At 50.4% G+C, this 15,961-nt stretch overlaps 2 protein-coding genes across 3 annotated transcripts in view; one reads left to right on the top strand and one right to left on the bottom strand.

The window, feature by feature from the left end:
- Positions 1-15,925, top strand: part of SLC22A23 (solute carrier family 22 member 23) — a 172,130-nt gene extending 156,205 nt beyond the window's left edge. For both annotated transcript variants that reach the window (XM_082730877.1, XM_082730878.1), the window contains 2 exons: positions 763-886; positions 11,761-15,925. In XM_082730877.1, coding sequence (XP_082587003.1) covers positions 763-886; positions 11,761-12,118 — 482 coding nt within the window. In that variant the 3' untranslated portion in view covers positions 12,119-15,925. The remainder of the gene's footprint in view (positions 1-762; positions 887-11,760) is intronic.
- Positions 1-15,961, bottom strand: part of PSMG4 (proteasome assembly chaperone 4) — a 35,899-nt gene that overhangs the window by 3,708 nt on the left and 16,230 nt on the right. The window lies entirely within an intron of this gene.

Below are 15,961 nucleotides of genomic sequence, written 5' to 3'. Positions count from 1 at the left end.
TGCTGCTGGTCGCACGTGCCTGGCCTGCTCCGAGCCCGTGCTGCCGGGACTGTCTGCTCTGAGGTCCCCTGCATTCAGGATATGCTTTGCAGGGAACTGGGCTGTGCCCCAAATGTACAACCCCAACCGCATGCCCGTGCTCTGTGCTAGACGCTGCCTGGCTGTGCGGTCAGACTCTGGTGCCTTTGGCAGGGTGCTCAGATGGGTTGAGCACTGTCCCTCCAGGCCATAAATTCTTCTGTTGAGTTATTGGAGTTTTTATTCCCTTTAGTCCAACCTGGCATACCCTGTCCTGTGCTTTGGATGGGTCAAACCTAAGGCCAGGGTAGCCAGAGCTCTCTGGAGGTGGAGGCCTTTTTCCTCCAGAGGCTGGGATAGAAGGGACATTGCTAGAATCCCAGGGGAGACCGCCAGCCTCCCCTTAGCCAGGCACGGCTTGGGGCCTCTGGAATCTGGAATCCGCGTGCGCTCCAGCATTCCCGGCCCACAGGCAATCACGGGAACCCCCAACAACGTCTTCTACCAAGAGGGTCTGACCCGTTACACCTAGAAGTGCTCCTCGGTCTCCAGAGGGAACTGAGTGCCCCACGCTGCACCCCGAACTGGGAAGGGGGAAAGGGAAGACCCCTTGTGTGGGCCTAGTCCCTCCCCCATCCCTTGGCCCGCTGCTGTCTCTGCACCCCTCCCATCACCTGCCTTGCCAGCCTCCTTCCCCGCCCTTCTGCCCGCCCCCCTCACTGTCTCCCTCCGATTCCCCTTCAGGTATGAGTGACAGCGTCAAGGACAAGTTCTCCATCACGTTTTCCATCGTGGGCATGTTCGCCTCCCACGCGGTGGGAAGCCTCAGTGTATTCTTCTGTGCCGAGATCACCCCCACGGTCATCAGGTAGGTCACGGGAGGGGCCCCGCCCGCACCTTCTCCCTAGGACTCAGGAGAGGGCTGGGTGTGGAGCGAGGCTCCTGTGGAATGAACCAGCATCAGTTGTGTCCTGCCCTGGCCTCCGGACCAGGGTGCAGCATACGTGCCGGGCATGTCCGGCCTTCAGCTGGAGAGCTTTGCCTTGACTCTGAGGCAACCGAGAGTCAGCTGAGAGCTTGACCCCGGGCTCCGCCCAGGCAAGGAGCCAGAGGAGCAGGGAGCTTTTCAGGGTGCAGAAAGCCCTGTACGTTTCCATCTGAAAGGGGGTGTTACCTGGGGCTTAACTACTCTTGTCTTAGCTCACGGAGTAAGGTCTGATCCTTTCTTGGTGCTAGTCCCAGATAGTGGTACCTGGCTGGTACCTACCCTTTGATTTTATTAAGATTACAGCATAATAAAAGGGTTTGCCTTCAGTTAAAAGGGCATCACTTAACTACAGAATCATGTCATTTTCCTGGTAATTACTGTTTGTGACTTACAGAAGGGCTCACTGTGATTGACATCACACTGAACTTGGCATGGGAATATCATTAGCATTGCTAACACACATGCTTTTCGAACATATAAACTGTGAATAAATTAGGCAGTTATTCAGCTGTGAAAGAAAACCCAGAAGTCAGCATGACAACACCCGTCCACCCTGACTTTCCCACGCGGGCAGACAAGAGAGCCCAGTACAGGTCAAGGCGGGACTCGTGCAGACTAATTATTTTAGACCCTCGGGTGCTGGGTAGGGCTTTGGGCAAAGGCAGGTAGGTTCATGGACTTTCTTCCCACATTTCCAGGAGTCATGCTGACAAGAGAAATTTCACATGACCTCATTTTGCTTCATTCTCCCAGATTTTTACAATGCGTGCCAAGTCTGAAGGCTACTCAGTGCCTGTGGAATAAGATGCCAAGGGATGGTATATGTAAGAAAAAAAGCAATTAAATGCCAAGTAATTCACCCTATACCGACCCTCTCCTAAGCCGAAGGGAAGAAAAAAGCCTGAACCTTATTTCATGCTCAAGGCTGCAAAATGTCTCAAGCAGACAGCATCTCCCTCCGTGTCTTTTCTTTACGTAGTTAAAATGTCCTTCCTTGACCAAAGAATCCAGCAAGGAGGGTTCTTTCATTAAAGCAGAAGTCAAGATCGGATCTCTGGCTTTCCCACTGGTCTCCCCATAGATTGGCATTATTGTGGACCTTTCTCTAGGGGCCGCCACCCCTTAACTGTGCTGGTGGTGGACCTCATTAGTCATTTTTAGATTTTGCTTAACAAGCTAAACGGAAGGAAATACACTATCCTCTTCCTCTTTGATGCAGACCTGCCAAGATTATTTGGGGATAGAAATTCAACAAATACATTCTTCGATTTGGCTTGCCAAGATGACACACTAGAAAAAATATCTGACCTTTGGTGCTGTTCTTGTACTCGGAGAGGGATGAAAGGAAACCGAGGCCAATGGGGGTCTCCGGCCAGGAGGGAAGGGGTCCTCGAGTCACCCCTGCACCCCGCCCCTTCAGCGGCCCGGCTCTTTCTTGCAGACACACTCTGGGACAGTTCCTGCAGAGTCCCCTCCCCCTCCTTCACACAGCTGAATCCCAGATAAACGAGGGTGAGCGGCTTGGGGTGTGCGAGCTTTCCCTTTTACTCACTGAAGTGTAACTGACATACAATATTCCATGAGCTTCATTTTTCTTAATACGAAATGAACCTTTTTCTACAAGGCTTTATTAAAAACATCCCTTCTGACCCAGAACCAGTAGCCCAGGGGAAGATGCCTGGATTCACTGAGGAGGAGCAAATAGGAGGATGAGAACTTTTTCGTACAGAGGCTCGTGGAAATCCGGTGTCCTGGAATGACACACTCACTCGGGTCTGACGAATGTGATCATGGTGTCGCGAGATCCCATCCAGACTCTCTGTTGCAGACAAGTGCTTCCCTCCCACCCAGGCCTGGTCTGGATGGCGTCACTGGCAACACGCCCTCCGTCCGTTCGCTTCCTGAGGCTTCGGGACTCGGGTGTCTCTGCAGGCTGACGGGGAGGACCCTGTGTCTGCAGCAGCTCTGCCCTTGGGCTTAGTTAGAAGTGCCCCCGGGACCCGGTTCATCTAGAAGCAGGGGGTGTTTTTTTGGTGCAGGACCATCTTTTCTCTGCAGTGTCCCTCTGGCGCCTGTGAGGACATCACCTACCCCCTCGCCCTTCAGCAAAGTTCAGAGATGAGACAGATGCCGGTGATCACAAGCCCGTTTCATTGTCCGGCAGCTCCACACAGGCTCCCTCCAAGCCCCTAGGCCTTGGCTGTTAATGCTCTGGTCTGTCTGAGCTCAGCTGCTCCTTCCTGATATCTTCTACTTCCTCTCCTTTGCGCTGTCCTATTCCTTTCTCTAGAAACTTCTTTCTTGGAATTTGCCTTCTCTGAGAACTTCCTTCTGAGTGATTCCTCCCTATTCATGCCTCAGGACTAAGAACCTGGGCCCTGCTGTCCTCCCTTCTAAAGGTGCCTCAGGATCAGGCACCAAGGACAAAGATGGCCTGTGTAATGGGACATGTGGAGTCTATTTAACTTTTTAAAGATTTGTGTCTTAAATATATATATTATATACATAACAGACACACACACATACACACCACCAACAACAACAAATGCTAAGGTCAAGGAGACACAGCACGCAGGCTTGGCGTTCCACAGCAGGACAAAAAGCAAAGCATAGAGAATGTGGCCTCGAGCCTCAGATTTGGATCTGGACGTGAGAGCAGGTGGCTGTGTGTGTGACCGCAGAGGTCACTTTTCTCCGTGTGGCCTTAGGCAAGTCCTTCAGCCAGACTTCATCTCTTTGCCCTAACATGAGACAAGTTATAACTGACAGCCTTGTCACAAACAGGGTAGTGATGCTGGGGGGAGAAGGAGTCTGTCCAGAGGATCCAGCCTCAATGATGACAATGGATATTATTAACTATTCCTACCCGAGTATTGCTGGCAGTTATATTATTTCTGCAAAACTGGCACAAAAATTTGTTAATCCTTGACTTCACAGAAGTGGAGTCAAGACAAATTAAGTAAAACAGAAGAGGAAGTGAGAAATGGGAGGTTTGTTCTGTTTAAACACAAGATGCTCGGTATTCCCATGTTTAAAGGAATGATTTGAAGATTGTGGAATTCTTAATTTAAGCTTACGACTTCTAATAGTAAGTCTGCCTGTGTATCGGCTTTTGTATCCTTAATTTAGATATTATTACTAGTGAAATAAAGATATCCGGTGGATATTAAAATTTTCTGTGCTCCTCATGCACAGGGAGGCAAAATTTGCCTGTACATTTTTTATCTGTAAATTGAGCCCGCTGCCTGCTCTGATATTTACACGTGGGTACATGCTGCCCTCTAGTGACAGTTTAAAGAAAAGCAGGACATGCACAGAGTGCATTTTAGGGGAGGAAAGAAAGGTAAGCACTTGAGAGCCAAACACAAAATAAGGACTCCGTTCTCCAAACAGAGATTTCAAAAAGACAACACAAAGCCAAGAATGGTATACCAAATTCTTTTAAAGGTTCCTAACCTTACTGAATAATTTCAAGGCATTCTTGACAGAAAAGCAAACAGAAAATTGCTTTTGTAAAAAAACACATAAAGAAATATTGCATATTATATATGCACATGTACGTAGACTGCATTTTATTTATACACACACACGTGCACAGATACTTCCGTGAGCTGTCTAATGCTACCATAAATATATTTGACATGAATTATTAATGTCTCATTTTGGCGTTATGACGCGAGACTTTGTCCCATGCTGACTTCTGCCGCCTTGACCGTGACTATTTGCACCCTTCCCCATGGGTCCGTGGAACCGCCCATCCTGTAAGTTAACTCATGTGTGGACTTTGTATGCACTAAGTCTCCCTCTGCTTGTCAGTGCCGTCCACATGTAGTGACAGGAAGGTCCCATGGAAATCCAGAAGATTGCAGAGAAAAGGATGTCTTACTGGTAGTCAGGGCCCCAAGGAAACACATCCATTAACCCTGGCATCCGTCTGTCTCTCGCTACATCTTGCAGCTTCTCAAGTGGCCAGAATGACCGAAAAGACAAAGGGGCTATTTTAGGTGTCCGTGTTCTTGGTTCCTATCCCATCACTCTTCCTGATGGTCATCTATTTTTAACCCGCCCCATTCATTCGGGTGAGCTGACCTTCCTACCTAGGAAGCCAGCATAATCCATAAGCATCCAATATTTATTAAGCATAAATACGTGTTGGTTGATATTCTAGAAAATAATCCTTGCCCTTGACAAGCTCATAGACTAAATAAGGACGGTAGGCATATGAAGAAATACTAACAGAAAGGTGCAGTGTCTTCAGAAGGTGGGCTGGGACTGTCTGCCTGTATCTGGGGGATGCCTCCCCCCGCCAAAAAAAATATTGCTATTCCTTACTTGTGTTCCCTTGATGGCCCAGTAGCACAACGGTGTGGCTACTCTACAGTCCTTCCTGTCTCTCCCTTGGCGAAAGGCTTTCTAACACATGGGACCAGTGACACGTCCCAGTCTGGGTGAGAGGTGGCTGTCTTCTTCCATACCTAAGGCTAGGAAATTCCATCACTCACTGTGTGTACTAGTTATCTATTGCTGTGTAACAATTATCCCAAAACTTAGTGGCTTAAAAGAACACCAGCTTGTTGTCTCACGGTGTCTGTGAGCAGGAATTGGCAAGGCCTAGCTGGGCCTTCTGCTTCAGGATCTCCCATGGGCTTCAGTCAGCCAGGGTAGCATCGGACTTCAAGCTCATTCAGGACTTGATCTTCGTGTGTTCGTGCTGCTAAACCAGAATACCACAGACTGGGTGGCTTATAAACAACAGTAATTTATTTCTGGGGGCTGCAAGTCCAAGATCAAGGCGTCCACAGATTTGGTGTTTGGTTGGCCTGCTTCCTGGTTTATCAGTGGCCATCCTTCCTCTATCCCTTTGGGATTCCATGTCCTCACGTGGTGGAGGGGTCAGGGAGCTCTCTGGGGTGCCTTTTCTAAGGCACCTTATCACCTCCCAAACCAGATCTAATCACCTCCCGCAGTTCCCGGCCTCCTGACACCATCACACTGAAGATTAGGAGCTCAACATAGGAATTGGGGTGGATGGGGGGGACAGACATTCTCACCAGAACGTAGGGTTCAGTTCCTCACTATTGGACTGAGATCCTCAGTTCCCTGCTGGCTGGAGGTCACCCTAGATCCCTGCCACCTGGAGTATAACAACATCACAGCTTGCTTCATTAGAGCCAGCATGAGAATCTGCTAGAAGTCAGTCTTTTCGTAACCTAATCATGGAAGGGACATCTCATTACCTTTGCCATATTTTGTTGGTGAAAAGCAAATTGCTACATCCAGCTCACATTCAAGATACAAAAGTGACTCATTGGGGCCGTTTTAGCAATCAGCTGGTCCCTACCCCCGAAAGTCTCTTCAGTCTGTGAGGGACCCACAGACACAAGCACAAGAAGCAGGCAGGGGTTGGGGGACTGCAGGGAGCACACTGGAGGGACGGGGCCCCCAGGAAGGATGTGTACATGCGAGGAAGCCACGGGAGGGAGCGAGGCTTCGTTCTGAAGGGACAGTGAGCAGGAGCAGGGGCCCCTGGAAGGAGAAGGGGGTGGTGGTGCTGAGAGGCAGCTTCAGGAGGCCCAGGTGCAGGCTGTGGATGGGGAGGCCCGGGGAAGGAGGAAGAGGAAGGACCAGAGCGGCACCACAGGCTCCGCCCACCTTTAGGTCTCCATCATCCCTGGAGGCTCTGGACCACCTTCCCAGCGCTTGACCTTGCTCGGCCCGGGCCCGCCGTCACTGCCTGGTGCTCCTGGGAGGAAGCAGCAACACCCCAGCCAACGCACTCATCTCCCTGTCCTCCCTTCACCTCCTGAACTTGGTTGCTTGTTCAGTATTAATGCCGCAAAAAAAGACGTTAAAAATACAGCGAGATTTCTGCCTTGGGAGGCCAACAGAGAAGGAAGAAGGAGCTTAGACAACTGGGAATGACAACAGCCGGCATGTACTTGGGAATGCCTGGCCCAGTCTCAGGGACACCAGCACCCCGTCTCTGTTGATGTGCCCTTCCTATCCCCGTGTCATATCCTCCCTGAGGCTCATGTCGGTGAGCCTGCTTGGTGGTGAAGGCAGGATTCAAACCCAGGCCCACAGGTTCCTGGCCTGTGCTCTTAACCAGCGCACTCTGGCCCAAGGAGCAGGGAGCGTCTGGTAGCTGCTCTGGCCTGTGCACGTGGGCCTGCTGAACTAGGCGGCAGTTGCTGCCTGGCTTGACCCCACTGAGCCTCTGGGCCAAGAACAGTGCCAGGCCTGGGGACCGCCAGGAAGGGCCTCCGCTCCCTCTTTGGCAGCATGTGAGGAAACTACTGCCCCTGGGGAACCTGGCTGACCTGAGCTGAGCAGAGAGGCCACAGCCTCCTCACAGAGAAAGTGAGGGAGAGAGCCAAGGGGCTCGGGGACTGGGGGTGCAGGTCAGGCAGGTGCAGGGGCCAGGGCTCAGCTAGAGGCAGGAGGGAGCCCTTGAAGGACTCTGAGAAAGGGAGTGGCATGATTCACTCCACATTCTAGAAGAGTCACTGTGTCACCAGTGAGGAAAGAGCCCCAGGGAGTAGGAGAAAGCAAGACATGCCGGTTAAGGGAGTGTGACCCAGACTGGCCGAACTGGAAGCCATGGGGCTTGGGTGCAGCTGGACAGAGGAGGCCAGAGACAGGGAAGAGTCTGGCTACTCCCAGGCGCTGGCTTTGCCCTGAGGTCAGTGTGTCCCACCTCTCCCCACCCAGCACGAGGGCTGTGAGGAACCCCCTCCCGTGAGCAGAGGTACAAGGCCTTTTCTTATTTGGGGCTGAGAGAAGGGAAAGAGAGCAGTGCCTTTCATTGTTGCTACAGAACATGACAAATGAGGAAGGGAGAATCACCCCCCCAACATTGTCCCAAGCATGCACGCATGATTGTCAGTCTTCTGTTCCACTCTTTGAGAAAAAGTGTTTCTTTTCTGTGCTCCTTCATGTCTTGACCATCAAACGGATTCATCTGCTTTACGGTGGCCCTTAGGGACAGCTGTCGACCTGGGGAGCCCCAGACACTGAGTCCCCCCTCGTTTTTGTCACTCGTGGATCTAGGACTGGCCAGCCAGAGGGCCTGCTGTAGACAGCAGGGACTGTCGGTTCACTGTTGACAGCAAGGCCCTGGGAAGGCCCCAGGAAGAGGGAGCCCACTGCTGAGCCAAGCAGAGCAGAACCCCCGCCCCAGCCTGAGCAGCCGGGGGGACAGAGGGGAGGCCTGGGTGGTTGCCCCACACTGGAAGCTTTGGGGCTTTGTGTTAAAGGACACCCCAGACCCCACAGATAGAACAGTGTTGGGTTTGGTTGTTTTTTGTTTTTGTTTTTTTTTTTAAGATTTACTGCAGTATAATTTACATACTATATAATGCATGCATTTTAAACATACAAGTCAATCATCTTTGGCGCCATCATCCCCATAAATCCAGATATCAGACATTTCCATCACCTCAGAGAGTTCCCTCCTTGCCCTTTGCAGTGCTCCCTGTCCCCACTCACAGCCCCAGGCAATCAGTAATCTGCTTTTGGTCTCTGTAGATCTGTCCCCCACCCCCCCCAAACGCCCCCCCCCACTTTTTCGAAATTTTGTATAACATTAGTATAACATTTTTGTAACATGTAGTATAACATTTTTGAAATTCCTCCACACTGTGGCAGGTGTCAGTGCTACAATCCTTACTATAGGGTACTGTTCCATTGTCCCGGATGTGCCACAGTTTATCTCACCAGGTGGTAGACGCCAGGATTCTTTCGGATTTGGGGCTATTATAAATAATGCTGCAGCGAATATTCAATTCTGAGTTTCTGTGGGCTCTAGGTTTCCTAGGTCTCATGAGAGCAGAGTTCTCATTTAACTGTTGCAGATACTGACAAGTGCTTCCACGGCCGCTGCCCCCCTTTCCCTTTCTAGAGGTGGTGGTTGGGGGTCTCATTCTCTGTGCAGCCTCACGAACACTTGTCACTCTGGTTTGTTTAAGATTTTATTTTTTTATTTAAGAGAACACAAGCAGGGAGAGTAGCAGGAGAGGGAGAAGCAGACTCCCTGATGAGCAGAGAGCCCAATGTGGGGCTGGATCCCAGGGCTCTGGGATCATGACCTGCACCAAAGGCAGACGCTGCACCGACTGAGGCCCCCAGGTGCCTCCCATTATCTGCGTTTTTGATCATTGCTGTCCTGGTGTGTGTGAGGTGGTATCTCATTGTGCTTGGGGTATGCATCTAATGGCCAGGGATATTGTACATCTGCTCGGGTGCTTTGAATGTTTTATACTTTGTATAGTGTCTTTGAAGAAGTGTCTATTCAAATCCCTGGCCCATTATTTAAATTGGTTGACAGTTCTTTATATATTCTGGATACAGATCCTTTTTCAGACATCCTCAGTAACTATGTTTTCCCAGTCTGTTTTTTCTCTTTCCATTTTCTTCAGAAATAAATAAATAAATAACAAAAATTTAAAAAAAAAAAAAAACTTCTGCACTTTAGGAGAACAAGTTGGTTTTTTTGTTGTTGTTGTTTTTTTTGTTTTGGGGAAGTCCTATTGATCATTTTCTCTTCTAGATCCTGCTTTTGGTGTCACATGTAAGAAATCTGTCTCACCTAAGATCACCATTTCCCTTTGTATTTTCTTCTTAAAAGTGTTACAGGTTTAGCACTTACATTCATGTCAGTAACCCATTCTGAGTTCATGTATCATGTTACATAAAGGCCCAGCTGCTTTCTCTTGCGCCTGGATAACCAGCCACTTGTTGAAGGACTCTTTTCCCTATTGAATTTGCCTCTGTCAAAAGTCAGCTGACCATGAATATGAGTTTGACCATGAGTATGACCATGAATATGAGAGTTCACTTCTGAACTCTCAGCTGTTCCACTGATCTGTTGATACACCAAGACCACACTATTAATATAGCTTTACATGAAGTTCTGAAATTGAGACAATAAGTCCTTGAATTTCGCTAAGTTTCAAAATTGTTCTGGCTGTTCTGGGTCTTTTGCATTCCCATCTAAGTCTTGGGATCAGATTATAATTTCTGGTGTGGGGGGGTACATATCATCTGGAAATTTGACAGGGATTGTGTAAAACCTATACATTCCACCTAAGATGGAAGAACTGCCATCTTAACGGTACTGGATCTTCCAATCCATGAACATGGACTGACTCTTCATTTATTTTATATATTGGATTTTCTCTTTTAAGAGTGATTTATAGTTTTTAGTATGCAAGTCCTGCATTTTTTTTTTTTTGAGATTTTCTTTGAGAGAGAGCGAGTGCGCATGTGCACGTGTGAGTGCAGGGAGGAGCAGAGGGAGAGGGATAAGCAAACTCTGTGCGGAGCACGAGCCCAATGTGGGCTCAATCCCATGACCCTGAGATCACAATCTGAGCCAAAATCAAGAGTGAGATGCTTAATTGGCTGAGCCACTCAGGTGCCCCAAGTCTTGCCTTTTTCTTTTTTTTTTTTTTTACTTATTTCTAGGTATCTTCTTGTTCTTTTGATATTATGATAAATGGAATTTTCTTAATTTCATTTTCACCTTCTTTGTTGCTGGTGTGTAGACATATAGTTGACCTTTGTCTGTTGATCTGGTGTCTCATGCCCTTGTAGGTCAGTTTTTTGATGAGGCAGAGCCACCTGTAGTGCCAACCAAGAGAACCAGAGGCTCCGCGAGAGCCTGCCGCAGGAGCCTTCTGCCTAGGGGCATCCAAGAATAAAGGTCTCCTCACTAAAGGGTGGGGGCACAGCTCTTAAGCAACTCCAGTGGAAGCTCTTCTTTAAACCGACCAAGATCCACACCCCCACACCCTCTGCCCACTGGTGTGGGTGTCCGCACTCTGATGGGAAGCAGAGAACTCCACTCCCCCTTCCTTAAGACCAGCCAGCCCTCCCTGGCCTGTGCACTGCATGACACAGTGGGGCCATGACTTCCTGTCATGTGGACACCACGGTCCACTTTTCTGCAGTCCGGCACTGCACTGCTTCCCAGAGACCACCAGACCCCTTCTCCCCCAAAATACACTTATGTCAAAGGAGAGCTGTTCGAGTGATGATGGACTTTTTAAATGTTGTGTATCTCCTAATCTCTCTGGGACTCTGGTAGGTTCCCCCAAATAGCAGAGGAGTGGAGATGAATGGCGCATGCTCTAGGCTCCCACTCAGTCACAGCACGTGGCCTCTGGCACTGCAGCTCAGAGACGGGACCACTTCCACTGGTGGTGTGCAGAATGATTTCAGGAAATATACGGGACACAACAATGAATAGGAACTCACAGTGAGAAAAAGTACCATCTTTTAAAGTATCTTCCAGTCTCTCTAGTTCTGGCTGGAGAAGATCTCTGTGAGTGCTGGCAGGTCTGTCACATCCTCTTTAACCCGCTAATCCACCTCCCACCCGCCCACTGACCTGTTTCAAATGAAGAGCAAACTTTGGGAAATAGTACAGTTTACTAATACTGTGTCATTGCATATTATTTATGGCGAGTGCTTTCCCATTTACAGTAGTATTTTAACACTGCCTTTCGAAATAAAGTAAATGTTGAGCTGGCGAGAGACGATGTTAACTAGAAGCAGTACAAAGATAACCAAGGCGAAAGTGGTCTGGGATATCCCACAGGTGGGATGCGCTCGGGGTTTTGGGTGGTGGGAGGAGGGGTCCTGCGCGAGCCAGGCCCCAGTTGGCCCCGTGGTCCCACTCACGTGGCCCCACTCTGGGAGGGCCCAGGCCCCCCCACGGCCATTAACCACGTGTGCCTGTGCTCTCCCCACAGGTGCGGCGGGCTGGGGCTGGTGCTGGCCAGCGCGGGCTTCGGCATGCTAACGGCGCCCATCATCGACCTGCACAACCAGAAAGGCTACTTCCTGCACCACATAATTTTTGCCTGCTGCACGCTCATCTGCATCATCTGCATCCTCCTGCTGCCTGAGAGCAGGAACCAGAACCTGCCCGAGAACATCTCCAATGGGGAGCACTACACTCGGCAGCCGCTCCTGCCCCACAAGAAGGGGGAGCAGCCCCTCCTGCTCACCAACGCCGAGCTCAAGGACTACTCCGGCCTCCACGATGCGGCCACTGCAGGGGACGGGCTGCCTGAGAATGCCACGGCCAATGGCATGAAGTCCATGTAGCTCTGGGCACGGCCTTCCCTATAGGGGGCACTGTGGGCACCGGGGACTTGGGGGCTGTTTGGGCACAGGTTTACAGACCAGGGACCAAACACGTGGCTGGGGGGCAGGAAAATAATGTTCTGCTGCTGCTGCCGTGGATCCCAAGACCGTCAGCTGGTGTGGGTAAATTCTGTCTTTCCAGAACTTTAAGGATCATGTATGAGGAAGCAAACTCTTTGAAAATAACCCTTCAGACTTTCTTTTCTGCCATGAAATGTTTGTATTTATTTTGGTCATTTTTACGAGAAGCACTTTATTCCCTTTCCTCTAACTGATCTCGAAACAGAACCACCTCCTTCGGAAGAGGGACACGGTTGCCAAGGAGAACGCTGTAAGTAGCCAGCACAGCGGCCCTGGAGGTCACACCATGCTCGCCCAGCACCCCACTGCGGAGCCAGGGGTCACTCACTCTGGGCCCACGCCCCACGAGGCCGCCTGCCTGTGTGCGGACAGACTGACCTGTCATGGAGTGGCTCCATGACTGCATTGTAGACAGAGTGAAATGTAAATGAGTAGGATTTTGCTAGAGAGTCTGTGTATGGTTTTTAAAGGGTTTTTTTGTGTGTGTGTTTATGAGGTAAGAGCTTCTGTTCCATGTGCTGGGGGAAAGCAGCTCCCAAATATCATTAAAACCAGCTTAGTCTTTCCTTCGAGATCATCCTTTTGTACTTGACGCTGGAAGCTCCTTGGGGTAAAGTGTAAACATTTCACCAGAAATCCTAAGTAACGAGGGGTACTAAGGCTATGGTTTGTCAACATGGGTTCTCCTGGCCAAGCTCACCACAAGCAAAGGTGTGGAGAGGTGAGGCTTGGTAACGTCAGTCATACTCCTTCCCGGGTTTAGCTCCAGCAGGAAAGTCCCCTCTGTCACACTCGGCTTCCTCGCCAGCACAACCTGAACATGAGGCTACTTTCTGAACTGAAAACCAATAGGAAACTGACAGACCACTGAGGCAAGCCCACAGGAGCAAGGGGTGCTCTCCAGGACACGGCCCGTCACCCACATCTTGAGCACACGCCGCGTGGAAATCACCAGCCTGGATGACTGTCAGCTCTCACTGACTTCACACTGACAGACTGCAAAGCCTGTGGGAGCCACTCCCCCACGCAGCCCTGCCTTTGCCTGCTTCCTGCTTCCTGTCACTTCTGTCAGCACGGAGTGGGGGGAGGGCAAGGACTCTCACAGGTGAGTCCACCCGACGTCTGGCCTCTCCAAGCATCAAGACCAGTTGAGAGAAAGCAATAACTCACCAAAGTTCAACACCCACCCCGCCCCCAACAGCCAAGGGTTTTCTTTGTGTTCCTCATTGCGTCCCAGACAGTGAAGGCTTCGTCCTGCCTTTCCAGGTCAGACTTTCTGCGCCTATCTGAGGGGCGCATCATGGGAGACATGGAGGGCCTCCTCAAGGACATCCAGGGGCCACGAACAAACAAGCTTCATTGGTGCAGGCAGGCACTGCCTTGTAGCAACACAGGCACCCGATTTTTTGGACAGCCTGGTTTCTTTCTAGAATTGTCCACCTCTGCACTTTGTGACACATGTCTTTGCTGTAAGCTGTGTTCTTCCTGGGAAATTGTGGTCTTGAGTCTGTGCAGCAGTTAGGTGACTTCCAATGGACAGCTGCTAGAACTCAAAAGGGCCAGGAAAGAGGCTGACGAAACTTCCCTTTCTCCCCGTCCAGCTTTCCAACTGGTCTGTTCGCAGTCCACCCACCAGCCTCCTCCAAAACTGCTAGACCCCAGTACGACGGAATGAAAACAGTGTGAGGAGGTGAGCAAACTTGTAGGCAGGCACGATTCCAGGGAGTAAACTGCATTATCTGTTTCATCACTGGTGCCTGGGAACAAAGGCCTCCTGGCAGTCTCTCCCCAGCTCCAGCTGCTCCAAGCCCAGCTCACCCGCACCTCCCTTCATCTCTTTTAAGTCACTTTGATTCCATGTTTCAATGTTAGTCTGCATTCACCTTAATTTGAGATCTTTACATCTCTGCAGCCTTCGTGTGCCAAACTTGTGGGAATACCGTTTGCCTTTTTCAGAGTACTTACTACAGAGCCACCGTGCGGCAAGACCCAGTAAGCGCAGGCCACTGGGCGGGTGGGAAAGTGGGAAGGAGCCTGCGTGGCCCCCGGGGCCGCACCTGGCCAGGTATATGTCTGCATCCCTCACCCCAGGGCCAGGACAGCCCACTTGCTGTCCTCCAGGACTTGGGCATGTTCGCTCGCCGTCTGCACGGACCTTTTGTGAGAACCGTCCCAAAGCTGTCAAGTGCCATCAGTCATCTCTAGCCAGGAAGGCAGAGGCGAGGCACGGGACATACAAAGTCCTGTTCCTTGGTCTCTGATCTCCATGTGATGGGACAACTGTAAAGACCAGTCCAGAGGAGACAGCCGTCAACACTGTCGCTTCAGTGATCCGGACTAGAAGAGAAGCTAGCTATGAGGGCTGGGCTCTTGGGACCAAAGTCTAGCAGATGTGAACATGGCTGACTCACCAACAAAGAGGTCCCACAACTCCTCTCCGCAGGCTTAGGCTGAGCTCCTGCTCTGTTGCTGGTTTGGCTTCGGGATACCTGAAGCTCTTAAGGAACAAACACCTTTATGAGATGTAGACAAGGCAGGAAAGGTTCCATGTGGGCCGAGCTCAGGGCGATCCCATACCAAGTGAGCGAGGCAGCAGGGGCCCCCCAGAGTCTGAGCCGTCTGCACCTGCCCTGCTTGGTAAGGGAGGGGTCTGCAGCCACCAGCTCCCTGGCGCAGGTCAGTAACGAATGGACTCCTCAGTCCTATTTCCTTCGTGCTTAGTGAGGAAACACTTCTCAGGCACCTGCTACTTCAAGTCGGCTTTCCCCACCACCTCTACCCCTCCACCAGCTGCCCGGGGAGACATCCCAAGGTACGTGCTCCAGCTTCCTCCTCTGCCACCCACTCCTGCACCCTGCTATCCTATCAGGGAGCTGTGATCCCCTTCCAATAAAAGTTATGCACAAATGTGAACACCTGAGTCAGGGCTGGATACTTCTTCATTTTGTTCTCTTCCAGAAGTCAGCAGTAACACCACATACCCGAAACGTTAGCGCCCCAGACAAATAAGGAAACCGTTTTAAGCGCTTTATTTTCTAAAAGAGTAAAATCACATGCGACTAGAAGGGGGCTGGTAGGTTTGTTTGGCCACAGAAGAGAAAGAGAGCAAAACTAAACCTCATAAAGGAAGTAACTGCACTCAAACATGACCACTTCCTAGAGCCAAACAAGAAATGACTGAAGTGCCATTAAATGACCTGTGTGACCATTGCATCGCCCGGCCCCTAAGTGGCGCGCGGGTGCACAGCACGTGCTGGGGGAGCCCACACTTCAACTCTTAAAGAACACCTCACTTCAATGTATTGTGTGTTTTGGAAAAGCAGTACAGTGTGTTACGTGTAGTGGGGAATACTTCCCTCCCTCTGTCCTCTCGGCAACCCCCACATCTGAGGTTTCTGTGTAAGAACCGTGTTACTGTACGTGTCGACCGGGGTTCCTCTGGAGGTGCTCGTTCATAGCACAAGCCTAAACTGAGTTCTGAACTGTCGTTCAAAGCTAAACGTCTGCATGATGTCACATCTGTTGTACCTTTGGGGAAAATTTGTATGTAAATGTACAGAAATAAAAAATGTTGCCCCATTAACAAATTTCCACTGTAATGTCTTCCCTACCTCATCTGATGGTATCCAATGAAGGGCATTTCACAACCATTGACTACAAGTAATAAAAACTCTACCTGTTTATGCAGCTCTCACTGTCCCTACTTCAGCGCCTCTGTAAACC

Source organism: Mustela nivalis (genome assembly GCF_964662115.1).
Source record: "Mustela nivalis genome assembly, chromosome: 5".
Lineage (NCBI taxonomy): Eukaryota > Metazoa > Chordata > Mammalia > Carnivora > Mustelidae > Mustela > Mustela nivalis.
Note: the sequence above shows the minus strand (reverse complement) of the source record. Positions and strands in the feature narration are given on the sequence as shown.